At 39.5% G+C, this 14263-nt stretch overlaps 1 protein-coding gene across 4 annotated transcripts in view; it reads left to right on the top strand.

The window, feature by feature from the left end:
• Positions 1–14263, top strand: part of LOC134414711 (cohesin subunit SA-2-like) — a 58651-nt gene that overhangs the window by 18607 nt on the left and 25781 nt on the right. For all 4 annotated transcript variants that reach the window (XR_010026822.1, XM_063149697.1, XM_063149698.1 and 1 more), the window contains exons 12-14: positions 2673–2771; positions 4816–4895; positions 12740–12847. Coding sequence is in view for 3 of the 4 variants with exons in the window: in XM_063149697.1 (XP_063005767.1) it covers positions 2673–2771; positions 4816–4895; positions 12740–12847 (287 nt within the window). In the remaining variant the exon portion in view is untranslated. The remainder of the gene's footprint in view (positions 1–2672; positions 2772–4815; positions 4896–12739; positions 12848–14263) is intronic.

The following is a 14263-nucleotide window of genomic DNA, read 5'->3' as shown; positions in this document are numbered from 1 at the left end:
TTGAAGATGATATGTCTTCATTTGCAGTACTCTGCAGTGAAGATTAACAGCTGGTGTCTCTAATTAATGCACACAGCTCACCCACTGCCATTTACTGGAAACTGGAAGTAGAAAAGAAGTAGAACTGGAAGTAGGCTTTTTTAATCTGAAAGCAATGCAGATGCAAGCAGAGTGAGATGAAGTGGAGTATCTTCCATATTCTGTATTTGGCTGAGACCTGGTAGTGTGCCACTATTGGTGGCTGCAGTACCACTACTGCAAATTGCCTGATTTCAAAATGAGAGCACCAACAGGGGCAGCAGTGTTTTTTATATACTGTCATGGATTTTTTTGGGAAGGCTGGGGAGGGAGAGCAGTTTTTAAAATTGTTTTGCCTCAAATGACAGTTGGGTTGTCTTTGCTATCCAGGAGTAACTCAGAAGTAGACCTTCCCAGTTCATAGTCTGGGAAGTGTTGACCCAGCAGTCCTATCAAACCATCCAGGTCCCAGCCTGTATTTGTATTATTGACTGGCCCCATCTCTGTGATAGTGGTGGGGCTGAAATCTCATAACTGAATGTGTTCAAGCAGTGCTGGAGCCTGTGCAGAGCTCTCAGAGGTCACTAGAGCTGCCCACCACTTTACTGATGTTTTCTGTCATCAGGTCAGGATCAAAATGTGCTATGATACAGCTGAGGCAGAGTGTATGTGTTCAGAGTATCCTGAAAATGTGCTCACATAATTCCCCTTCACTCTGTCATGGCTTTGCAGGACCAGACAGGCACGTTTTTTGTTGAGATTAGAATGGTAGTTCTGATGAGGGGAGTAAGTGGCTGGGTGTTTGTGCTTGTGATGCTGCTGTTGAAAGAACCTGAAGGTAGTGAGATATCCTTGATCATTCAACATTACTTCACATCCTTCCAAAACTATGGGGAATGTTGAATTTAGAAAAGGTGAGGTGGTTGAGAAGGAGAAGCAAGGAAAATGCAGATGGAAACTTAGGAAAAATAACAGAAGTATTCATAGAAGTAGTTATATGTTTCTATTTACTAGAGTTAATTTTCTCAACACTTAAAGGAACATACATGTGTGGGGTTGTGACTGAGAGCTTTTGGATAGAAGCCTCAGAAGGGAGATGTACACTTTAATGTGTTTAACATTATGTCTGCAGACCTACACTTGACTCCACCTGACTGGCAAATGACATTTCCAGGTGTGCGCCAGGGGCTGTATGACCATTCAGCAAACCAGTGCACACTGTTGTCCCTTTGCCCACAAACAATTTCAGTCCCTATTCACAAGCAGAGTGTTGTGACAGAGAACCAAAGGCAACTGAAAGAACCAAAGAACCAAGCCAGCTTTGCAGTACCTTGGCTGAGCTGAGTTTGTGCCAGTGTGCAGTGATGGTGCCACCTTGGGGCTGTCTGTGAGAGAGCTCTGTGGCAGTAGGAAGCAGCAGGTGTGGGCAGCAGTCTCTTCCTCAGAGACTTTAAAATATAATACAGAATAAGTACTGCTGGTGTGTCATGGGCAGATTACAGAACAGTGTATATTGTTACCTGTTGACCTTTCACTTTATATTTCTAGCAAAAAGCTGTCTTAAACAGAGCTGTTAGTCAAAGCCTGCCACTGGGTATCATCCTTGGCTTTCCATCTAAGCAGGTGAACAGGAACTTGTAGCAATGGATAGCCTGTATGTAGGTGGTCTCCTTTCTTGGATTTCCATGTTTATTCTTACTACTATTGTTAGCAAGAGGAATTAAGAAAGAAATATGAAGAGACTGATTCAAAGCCTGCAGTTCATCTTAGTATCTCTGCTGATATGCTTAGCATTATAAATTTACAGAACACATGATTTTTCTATGTTGTATCATCAAAATCACTTTCCCAGTTCTATTTAAAACTTTTTCCTTTGAATGATGTAACAATATGCATGAGCTAATTGAAAAGCTGGCTAAGGAAAAGATTTCTTTTTGAGGCATCTATGAAGCAGCATAGCAATAGTATGAAATAACACCTTGTATGGATAAATATATTTTGCCTAAATTAACTAATTAGGCTGAATTCAAAACAACCCTTTCCCTACAATACTTAAAATATCATGTTCTAGTGTAAAACAGAAACAGGGAGAAGGCATGGTGCTTGACTCTATAAGAATCCACAGTGCATTTCTAAGTTGTACCTCTTCCTCTGGGAATCTAGAGAAACCTGTGATTTCTTGGACTCCTTGTCTGTGTTTAGCAATTGTCCCAGTCAGCTGTTGACAAGAAGCAAGCAAAGTCTGATGTATGGGAGAGTGCTGGTTGTGCTAAGCAGGCCATCCATACTCCTGTCTTTGTATCTTTAACAGATGAATAGCACAATCCCTGTATCTTTTCTATTCTGTTGCTTTTACTAACAGTGGTCTGTGAGAGTTTCTTTGTGTATGGCTCTTAGGGAGCCATACACAAACTTTGATGTTACCTTTGAGTTTGGCTCACTGCAGGCTTCCTCTGTGTGTGTAAGAGAGGGAGATGAGTGTGTGTACACACAAACAAACTGGTACTGATGTCATTGATAAAGAAGATGAGGCAGCATTTGGATAGTCTGCTGTAGGCACCCACAAAGAGCTCTTTTTTACATGCTGTAAATGCTGATGGTGACTAACAAAATACATGTATTTTACTGTTAGCCAATTTCTCTTTGTCTTACAGCAAGCTGAAGTGCGGTTGAAGTGTCTTCTGGGGCTGCAGGGAATTTATAGCAGAAAAGAACTTGTTTCCAGGATGGATCTCTTTACTAACAGGTTCAAGGTAAATGAATTACTGTTTGCTGGTTTTTTAAGTCTAGGTTGGGTGTATACACAGGGCCTGATGTTTTGATCAGAGCTGATCTCCCCACTCTCTTGACTAAGAGGAGTTTAGACTCCTGCAGAAACACTTTGTTGACTGAATAGAAGGAGTTTTGCAGGGATGTTTCCCTCTGTTTCTATGAACTCTTCCATTTCACTTTAGTTCACACAAAATGGTGTTAGCATGCACTGTGGTCAGTTATCGCCACCATTTATCCAGATTGGCCCAGGTTTTTTTACAGGATCTTTGGCAGATGACAAAGAATTTCCTATGCTAAAGATCCTCTTTTTGCTGTCCCTGATAATGGGTTAACCTTGATAGTGGACTGACTGTCCATGTATCACACTGATGTGGGAATGGCTCTCTCTTGATCTACCATGTCAGTATGAATCTTGAAGAAGGATCCCTTATGTCCTTTCTGAACAAATCAGGTGATACACTGTAGTTTTCAGTGCTTGTTTTGTGGCTTCACTGACCCTGTACTCTGTCATATTCCAACGTCCCAACTCATTTAAGAAGTTAGCCCTTTACTTTTTTTTAACCCTGGCGTTGCTAAGGATTTTGTCAGCTGCTCTTACCCTAGCAGGGTTGCACCTTCTCAGTATTTGAGTAAGAAAGCTGAAGATTATGTGATTGATATCTCAGTCCCTGTGAATCAGGACATGATTTAATGTCAGGACAAATCAATGCCTGCATGTGGTAGCAAACCCATGGTGTTTTTGCAAAAGGTGCAGGGCTTACCTATGTGTCAAAGCAGTTGCTAATAGTGAAAAATGCTTATCACATATCCTCAAAGAACATGAAATGGCTTAATATTAGTATCTTAGTAATAAATTATTCAGAATTAAACTCAGCTATCTAATATTGACCCCTGTTTTAAATGATTATGTGGTAGTCCCTTATCTTTCTGACTGCTCTAAGCTCTGTAACCAAACGCAGGATTGGTATTCAATAAAGAGTGATGAAATAGCTCCAGGCTGTTTGTGCTGCAATTTCCCTGTGTGGAGGATGCAGTATAAATGGATTATTGCTAACTCCATCCCCCAGTCAAAAAACCCCCACCCCAAAACAACTCCATCCCCTCTAAACAAAAGAAATCCAAACAATTACGCATAAAATACCAGTTTCAAAGTTTAAAGTATGCTTTCTTAGTGATGGGGAGTGTAATCATATAGCCATCAATCCATTTCCTGCAAACAGGAGTTACACATGCTCCCTCTGTTACCCTTGAGTGTTCAGACTCAGGACTTGTGGATTTAGATGTCTTCCAACTGGATTGTGAGAAAAAGGAAGGTGCAAAGGAAAATGAATGTAGAGATTTAGAAACCATGTGTTAAATGAGGAAACTAAAATAGTTCCAAATCAAGCAAGTCTAAAGGTGTAATAGTATCTTAAAGATATAGGCCACACTGAGGTGTGCAAGTTCCTGATTTCATGGGATGGGAAGTTTTTCAGTTTTTTGAGTTGTTTGCATGTATACTAAGTTACAATATTGTGAATTCTGGAGCATAGCAATATTGCTGCTATGCCATGAGGTACCTTTATGACTTTAACTGTCTTTTTAGCAAGGCACTGACTTCTGTAATGTGTAGGTGCAGGCACTTAACTGTTAGTGGGAGAAACTGATTAGATAATGCTTGTAATTTGAGGCTTACCTTCATTTAACATACTGAAGTGCCAGTAGTAACATCTAAGAAACAAGTTGTCAGTCACTTTTAATTTGTAGTGTGTAGTTAATTTCTTGTGAACGCATACATTACATGTATAAAAAATATCATATTACTGCATGATTAACTCAGTTAAAAAATTAACATGCTGTTAATTTTCAGGGGCTGGGGAACTACTTGGTGGTAATCAAGTTGCCTTATGTCTCTTAGGAAATAGCTGCAGAAATAAAAATAAATCTCTGCTGTACTAGTGTAGATGATCTAGCTGTAGCAAAAAATACATGTTTATTGAGAACAAACCATGTTACATCTTTTTATTGTCATTTTACATCCATTAGGATCGAATTGTGTCCATGCCTCTGGACAAGGACCATGAAGTAGCAGTTCAAGCCATGAAACTCTTGATGCTTATGTCGCAGTAAATAATTTCTTTTTTAATTTACTGTATTGTTTTAATGGCAACAAGATCCAGGTACAAACCTGATGAATCTTCCTGTAATCACTTACTTGTTGGGAAACAGTTGCTTCTGGCAGGATATGAGTTACAGTTAAAGCTGCTCAAGACATGACATTTTCTTTCTGTGGGAAATGCCAGTGTTAAGAAAACCCTTGTGCTGAGATTCAGTCTGAAAACTACGTTTTTATATCTGTGTTTCCCTCTGAAAGGAAATCCCACCTTTTTTAATATTGGCTTTTCTCAAAAAGAGCATTTGACAGTCTTGGGGGAAGTTCCCACTGAAGATGGGGTCCCCACCCCACCTTCTGTCCCAGGATTGCCAGGTCTTGACCAGAAGCTTGGAGAACTCTGCCCTCTTCCCTGTCTCTGCACCTGATGCAGGAAGCTTTGAGCTTTGAGGCTGTTGATGGAATTTGGACTTTCAGATTCTTGGCTCCAGGGCAGAGAATCTGGTAGCCTTTGAGCCCATAGCAGACTGACAGGAAATGATCAAGTGTGTGATTTTGCTGAGGTGGAAGACTAACAGAAGAGTTGTTTTCTTGGGAAATTTACCTGCCAGCCATAGCTTTGGTAGGATAATGGCAAGCTAGAAGTGTGGGGAAGAATTACACTTGGTATTACAGAAGTATATAAATCTTTTTCTGATACATCCTTGAGCAGCATGTTTATTTTAGAAATGTCTTTATTTGCAAAATATGTGTAGAATAAATTTTCTGTCCCTCTTTCTCAAAGCAAAATGGGAATAAGAACTTCACTGCATTCCATTGATAATACAGTTGAGATGTTAGGACTCAGTGTCTCCTCTGTCTGAGAGTGTAAGTTGAATTTTGGTGATGTAGATGCTTATTTCCATGTACAGCATGAGACATTATCCAATAGCCTTGTGGGATTTGCTTCTCTATTTAAGCCAGAAGTATTAGTCATTGCTAGAGGAGCATGTAGACCTTAGTGGTCCAACTAATGTGGTGCTGTAGACATTTACATTAAATTTCAAGTATGTTTGTATATTGAGGTGCTGCTTGATTGTCTCCTGTCTCACTTCACATTCCACTGGTTTGAATGGCATTTTTCCAGGGCTCCTTCAATAGGCACATCAGAACAGCATATGATGCTGTGAGCACTGCACCCTCTTCTGAAGGTAGTGCCATTGTTTGGACCTCACTGGTAGTAGCCAGGGTTATATTGTTCCTGTGTTCACAGTGTCCATGCCTACATCCCTTGGTTCCCCATGGTGCTTAGCTGTTGGAACAAAGCACAATGCAGGGCCCATGGATAACATGTCCCTGTGCTAGGAGGAGCAGCTCACCATTGTTGAAGTACAAAGATTCCATACACCAGTTAGGGCTGCACTTGTTCCGTATCTGAATTAACAAGAGCTATATTGGCACTGCAGCTGTTTATCATCTCTGGCTTTATTATAAGGGATAATTTTCTCATTAATGCAAGCTGCAGCTATAAAAGTTTGATCAATGTTTCTTTTTCCCTGAAGCAATTTTTTCTGAATTTTGCTTAAATATGGTTTCCAGTGTGAATAAATGCCATATAAAGTTTTCTGAATGATATTTTTCCATCATGAGATGCAATTTTCATAAGTAAAATTAATACATTATGAAATTGTTTTTAATTAAGCTATGTAGAGACCTAGCAAATACATTCTTTCTTTTTGCTCATCTGTTGCATATCCATCCTGCTTTGTTCCACTGTACACCCCCAGCTGGTCTGAGCCCTGCTGATTTGGCATAATTATTGGAGTGGTGAAAGTGTGCATTGGAGACTCAATAAGCAAATTCAACAACAGCTCTTCTCTTTGATAAGAGTAGTGCTGACCAGTCTGTAACTGTGTGAGGAGAATGCAGACAACATAGCCAGTCACATGCACAGGCTTCTTAACAAGAGCCTGCATCAAGGTCCTTTTCTAGCAGGGGAAAAGCTGATGCCTTAGTACCTACAGTGGTGACAGAAAGGACTTGATGCTGGCAGTGCAGAAACAAAAACCTGCAGGGCTAATATGTCTCAAATAGATGTGTCTCATAGCTCAAAGCTTTTTTGCGTATCCAGATACACACAAAAAGTGTGTCTGGTTTTTGAGCAGTAGTGCTGCTTGATACATGCAGTAAAGCATGAAATTGAGTTGGGGACAACAACTCCCCTGCCTCAAAGGGGATGATAAAGTAATAAATGACAGCTTGTATAAATGGCATGGCTACTAGTATGCAGTGGTAGAATAAAATTTTTGCCACTTTTGCCACGCTGTCTTGGCTTCTCTTTGAATGACTACTTTTGTCATCTGCAAATTTGGCAACTGAATTCAAGTGACCCAACTTGTGTTTTTAGTGAGATGTGAGAGACCTTTCAGATCAAGTTTCTGAAAGCTATTTTTAAAGCTACTGGAAAGAACCTCTATCTGAATTCTCTCTATTTGATCAGGAATCATTAATTAGAAAAAATAATCTTCATTGATGAGGTACAGACCTTCAGACCATGTCTCTAATCTTGGAGTAAATATTTTGTTATGTCATGACATGAGTCATCCAGTAATAGCTTTTTTTCTTCCAATTACTCAGTTGGGTAATTTTTCTTGGGAAAAATACATTATGTCAGTAACTTTCTTTGACTCACTTCCATAGTTGTCCTTTGGGTCAGCATAGAAGCAAGACTTTGGTGCTAATTTACCATTTTTGTGATGTTTTACAGTGGCAGGAAAACTGTGCTCCATGTATGGTAGTAACAGGTTTGAGCATCTCTCAGCCATCACTGCATTCCAGTTCTGTGGAATATACACTGACTACTCTGTATCCTACTGCCCCATAAAGCTGCTGTGCCTTTACATTCTCTCTCTTGATAGCTAGAGAGGCAGTGAAAAAACTGATCTTTTCAATTCACTTATATGTGTTATATTATTAAAAAAAAATCCCAGTGCTGATTCAGATTTCTCTTGCTATGCATATACTTAGTTTTTTTCAAATCCATATTTGTATTCTCTTCTTGTGTATCTCTGTGAGCTGAGAGTTTTTTTTCCTTCTTGTTGTTGCATGTTGTCTCAATTGAATGCCAGTCTTTGGGCTAGTAGATTTCTGTTTTTACACAGCATGATGTGATCCTGGAACGGAAATGAGCCTATGAGGTTTAGCATAATAGAAATTATTAATGGTACTGAATTATGCATAATTGTTAGCATTAATGTTGCAAAGGATCTGACAGGGAATAGAACTAGGAAGGAAATAAAGAAGGAGAAGCATCAGTGACAATGAGAGACCAAGGTAAAAAAAGCATTGCCTTTTAGGAGGCAAATTAGTTCAGTGTGCCTACTGCTAGACAATTCTGTTAATTTTTGTGTGCTTAACTACCTAAAAGCGTAGAGGGATTTCGGAAAAGAGCAGCAAAATAAGGAAACCACAGTAGATGCATGGGGAAAGGTTACAGGTGGTGTGGGTAGGGGCACAAATCCACAATTAGCTTGAATATGTAAATAGCCCAGGGGAAAATGACTTTGGTTTACTTTAGTTAAACGTAATTAGAAATTAAACTGAGTTTTAAACACAAAACACATCGGTCTGCCACAGCATAATCACAGTGTATTGCAACATGCTAATTCCATTGTACAGTGGGTGGGAAAGGACTATTGTTACATTTTAGTGGCAACCATATTGTCATTTTGCTGATCACCAAAGTGTGTCTTGAAATAACCTGCAATGAGAGCAGAGGAGTGAGAGTGAAATTGCAGAACAGTTCAGTAGTACATGATTTTTGTATTTAAAATTTTTATTGCAGACATTAGAATACTTTTAACATACATGGTGTTTTGGTTGATAGTGCTCTGTGCACATATACTACTTTTACAATGCATCTGCAGATTTGGATGTTTAACTTGACTTAATTTTAAATGCGAAGTGACCAGATTCTTTTTTGATTGAGATGCTATACCTTGGATTGTCATCACAATAATGTGTACCAGATCTTGCCCTGCACAGCCACTAAAAACAAAGGCTAGAGTAAAACTCTAAACTGTGTCAGGTATGTTTTTATTTTACTCTTGTGATTTTGATGATTTTCCTTGGTATGAGCAGACAGCACAGACCAAGTCAAGCTACTCAAGCAGTCATACCTCTTGCATGCAACCAAATAAAACAAAAAGCAAGATATGAAATCTTTCAACTGGTGCCATATGTGGAACAAAATGGGTCTGTGATCTCCCTCTAGAATGTCCCAGTTTCCTCTGGGACATGAAGACTGGGACATGTTCACACTGAAGTGCAGAGAAAGTGGTATGTCATGAGATTGGTATGTGGAAGGCCATGCCTGTTTATTTTTAGGTACCTAAACACTGGCAGGCACTTCTGGCTTAACCTTTATCTGTTGCTTGGCATGCTGAGGGCTGTAAATTTGCAGCAGTATTGCTGCTGTATTTGAAGTATTCGTTGTGTGGTTGACGATTGCCTGATGGATGTAAAAAAGAAAGGCACACTTCAGTGTGGCAGTGTTAGTGCTGGTGGTAGCAGGTGTAGTCAAGTGCTGCTGCTTGCAGAGGCAGGTAAAATGCCTGGGCACTCATTTCAGAGGGAGCTGTGAGCCTAAACCTCATCATGGTCAGAGAGTGGTGGTTGAACAGTAATAGTAGTAGTAGTGCCCACAGGTATTCCCCCCCACTCAAGAAAGGAAAAAGCAGAAGATCAGGTGCTCCAGTGGTGTCAGGAGTGTCTGTCAGCTTGTGTTGCAAAGGAAATGGATTCTTCTGCCTTCCTTTGCTTCTCTGCTGTTTGGGAGTGCTTCCTTTGCAGCTGGAGCAGCATCTCACCTACTTATGTCTTGAGGAGGGAGTAAATAATACTGCACTAGATGAATGTAATGGATAAATTCCCAACCTCTTAGAAGACAAAGTTAAAAATGGAGAAGTTGGGATTTTGGAAATCACAGAATGGCTGAAGTTAGAAGGGTTGTCTGGTCCAACCCCCTGCTCAAGAAGAGCCACGTAGAGCACATTGCCCAGGACTGCATCTGTATGGCTTTTGAGTATCTCCAGCAATGGAGACTCCACAGCCTCCCTTGGCAGCCGGTGCCAGTTCTCTGCCACCCTCACAGTAAAAACATGTTTGTCAGTGTTTAGAAGGAGCCTCTTGTGTTTCTGTTTGTGCCTGTTGCTTCTGGTCCTGGGCACCAGCAGCAGAAGCCTGTCTCTCCCACCACCAGGTACTTACACACATTGCTAAGATCCCCCTGAACCTTCTCTCCTCCAGGCTGAACAGTCCCTGCTCCTTTGACCTTTCCTCAAAGGAGAGATGCTCCAGTTCCAGGAAAGATGATCCCCAGATCATCTCTGTGACCCTTTCTTGATCTCTCCCCAGTCTGTCTTGTGTACTGGGGAGCCCAGCCCTGGACACAGCACTGCAGGTGTGGCTTCACCAGTGCTGTGTAGAGGGGAAGGATCACCTCCCCAAACCTGCTGGTAACACCTAATGCAGATACCATTGGGATACCAGTCACCTTCTTGTCAGCAAGAGAACATTGGTGGCTCATGTTCAACTTGGTGTGTACCAGGATTCCTTTTCTAAGGGTAGAAAATAGCTATGGAAAAGCAGTTTCATTAGTGCTGGAGAGGAAGAGTCCTTGATTTCTATCCAGAGAGATAGGTATTGCTTAGGTCTTCAGGCTATCTGAATGATTTAGTCAAGGAACTCTTTTAAAATAGAAACATTCAGGTATTGCATTCATTATTTCTATAAATGTGCTAAAGAGAGAAAACCTGAAATACAAAGAAGAAAAAAATTAAGTAGAAAAAATGTGTGCATTTGACTGGCATGTTCATACAGGAAATTTCATTTAAGCACAAGAAGAAGGTTTTTCACTGTGGAGTGATCCAATACTGGAATACATTGCCAGAGATGTTGTAGAGTCTTTGACTTCATGGATTGGACACATCAACCTGCTGTAGCTGATCCTCTTGGAGCAGATGTTCTGCAGAGGTGCTGACCATCCTCAGTGCTCTATCATTCTGTATTGGTTCAGTTCAGATCACCATATGTTTGTGAAATTTCTTATATTCCCAGCTGTCCACTGGTTTTGAAAAATATATAGAGAAAAAATGACAAAGACATCTTCATGGAAACTAGTGCTTTAAAAGAATTCAGTAATAGATTGACATTAAAAAAATGAAAGAAACATTGTCAGACTGCTATTTTTTCTGTAAATTCCCCACAGCCTTTTAATATTTATTATATCATGTCTTTTTATTCCTGTAAGTGCTCTTTGTTGTCATTCTTTGTTTTACTCTCACTTGTTAAACTTGTAGAAGTTTAATAAATTTGATCATTCATGGCTTCACAGGACACACCACTGCTTATTCATGTGCTCTAATGCACCATAAAACCATATTACTTCTTTCATTTTTTTACTGCTTAACATCAATAAACACATTTTTACTCTACTTTCTCAGTTCTGTAGATAGTTAAATAGTGACATAAATATTTCTCTTTATGGTGATTTCTTGATATGTATTCCTTTACACTTCCTATATGTTCTATTACTGCAAATATATTGTCTAGGTAATTGCATGTTTAAAGAGTCCACCAAAACCTGCCTTAAATATATAAGGCAGCTTTTATTTCACATTATCCTGTGAGACTGATTCATCACTTTTGGAGACATACCATTAGCGCTTTCATTTAAAGACCTTTTAATGGATGCTCCAGTGATAATCTCACCTAGTAGGAGCTCACTTCTTTTTCAGTCAGGTTGGAGGATATTTTGGGGCTTTGTGACTTGTGAGGATGCTAAAGGATGCAATGGGTTGGAGACAAATGGGCAAGCATAGGAAAGACTGCTGATTTTCTGTAGACATCACCCTTAGCTGGAGAATAGCATGAATCCTCAGTTGCAGAGAGGGTGTTGGACCACAGGTGTAGATGGTTTTAAAATGTTACTGCTCAAGGATTGAATGCAGTGATCAATAAAAACCCTTTCCTCTCAGCTGGGTATAGTAAGTGTCAGGATCTCATAGGTTGCTCTTTTATTTTCTGAAGTAGCCTAGTCCAGTGACATTGTTGTGGCAGCAAGAAGCAGTTATTTGGAAACTTTAATCCTGGATTTGGACTTTACTGCTCTGGTACCTCTTCATTGGGTTATTCAACCTTGATGCTTCAGTTTCTTTTTTGTAAATAGTTGATATGAATACCATTTCTACCTCTCAGAGAGTGTTCTGGGTGTACTAGTGGCATGTGGTGTTCTCAAGATGTGTAGCTGAATGAAAAAGTCATGACTTTGAATGTGTTTGTGCAGAGAGGTCACAGCCATAAGCGTGCCATCAAGAATGTGTTTTGATTTCCTTTTTTGTGGGATTCTAGTGTAATAGAATATATTAGAATATATTTTATATATATATAATATAATTTAATAAATGACTTAAGAATAATTTGTACTACAGAATGAAGGTTTCTAATTGTTTATTATTTTCTATGGTGAACATCTAAGCATAGAGTAAATGCATGATTTTCCTGTTTTATTACTATTACTCTTTTTGCCATGATCACTGATCAACTGTAATTATACTTTAAATTAATGTTCATGTCCATGCAGTGGGCCTGGTTTGTCACGGTTTACACAAACCTCTGTTTCTCTACACAGTGAGTAAAAGAACACTGCCAGTTTTGTTTGAGAGCATTTTTAGAAATGCCCTACAAAAATTTACACATAGCTGTGTAAACAAGTTGCAGGGTTATGGAGAATCAAGCCTAGTAAAAGCTGGACATAGCATTCATGCTATTCTTTGCAGATAAACCTGGCCTATAACTTCCGTTGTTATTTTTGCCTAGGAACTGTGGGGATGTGTTATCAGCTGAAGACTGTGAAATGTTATACCAGTTTGTTTATGCCACTCACCGGCCGCTTGCAGTAGCAGCTGGGGAATTCCTTTATAAAAGGTATCTCTGCCTGCCTACTTCTTGCATAGTCTCATTTGTTGTGGAATTAAGGTGGATTTATTTAAGGGGGATATTAAGCATTAGTTTTTCTGATGAAAGTATGTGCCACCTTTCTTCTGGTAATCAGAAGAGAAATGCTGTCTGGGGGTAATTGCATGTTTTTCTGCACAGCCCTGAAACAATAGGTATGAGAAAAGTTGCAAGACTAACACAGGGAATATGAAACTAATTGATCCACAAGTGCCGTGCTATGTTGAGAACATGCCCTCTTTCTCTCTACTTTCCTATTGCTTTGCTTCTTACAAGCTAATCTGTCACCTGGCATCTGCTGGATTTTCATAGTTTGATGATTAATCACAAAAATGGCCTCCTCTTCTCCCTTTGGAAGTTGCCTTATACATTGTAAAGGCTTTGAATAATGAGAGATGCAGCAGATTAAAAAGCCCTCCCAGTTTCCTGTCAGGTTAATGAAATACAGGTTTTATCTTCCCCAGGAGTAACTCTTATAAATGGGCTTCTTATAACACTGGTTGCATGAAGTTGTATGGAGTTGGCATGCTAAAAAGGGAAGAGACAAATATTCTGTCTTTAGCACTGAGAGAAATAATCTTGACTTACAAAAATAAATGAAAATAAAAATATTTAGGCAAGGATTTTGTGGGGGAACATTCAGAAATAATAATCATGTTTCCATGCATACAGAATCTCTTCCTAGTTGTGTTTTCCTTCTAACTGAAATGTTGGCATTCTGGAATTTGTGGAGCTAAGTCCAACAGAAAGACAAATGAAGAGAAACTTTTGTTTTGATGAATCTGCTATTACATCTGCTAGACTTAGTTGTTTGTGTTGGTCCTAATATGCTCTCATAAATTAGATATTTCTCCTGTCAGAACTCAGCTGCATTTTGCTACCAAAGTTATTTCCCTGATAACTTTGCCAGTGCCTTATAACACCTTGACCTTGTAAATCTCATCCTGGTTCTTGTTTGCCTCTCTCCAGCACTTTTTCCAGTATAGAATGTTTGTTTTGGTGTGATAAGAGATGTTAGTGACATCCTCCTTTCCCTGGTTATACTGCTAAGTTTTAGTATAAATGCTTATGCTTTCCACCCCTGCTGCCCCTTCTTCTCAGCTTGCACAAAATCTCTTCCATGTCTGCATATTTTAACTAAGGTTACTTAGCTGGCATAAATTATGCCAGCAGAAACTCTTCCTGAATGCACAAGCTTTTGCTGACATTTAGTAGTGTGGTCTAGCTCTTAAATCCAAGCTGTTTGGGCCTTACATTAATCTGCAGGGATGGCCTTCCTGTATTTATCTTGAGATTAGCACTTTTTGTGGGTAGTAGTCAGAACCATTTTGGATAAAGGGGGAAATGGAAGTGTCATACTGTGGTTCATACTTTAGACAGAAGAGG

This window comes from Melospiza melodia, chromosome 2 (genome assembly GCF_035770615.1).
Source record: "Melospiza melodia melodia isolate bMelMel2 chromosome 2, bMelMel2.pri, whole genome shotgun sequence".
NCBI lineage: Eukaryota > Metazoa > Chordata > Aves > Passeriformes > Passerellidae > Melospiza > Melospiza melodia.
Note: the sequence above shows the minus strand (reverse complement) of the source record. Positions and strands in the feature narration are given on the sequence as shown.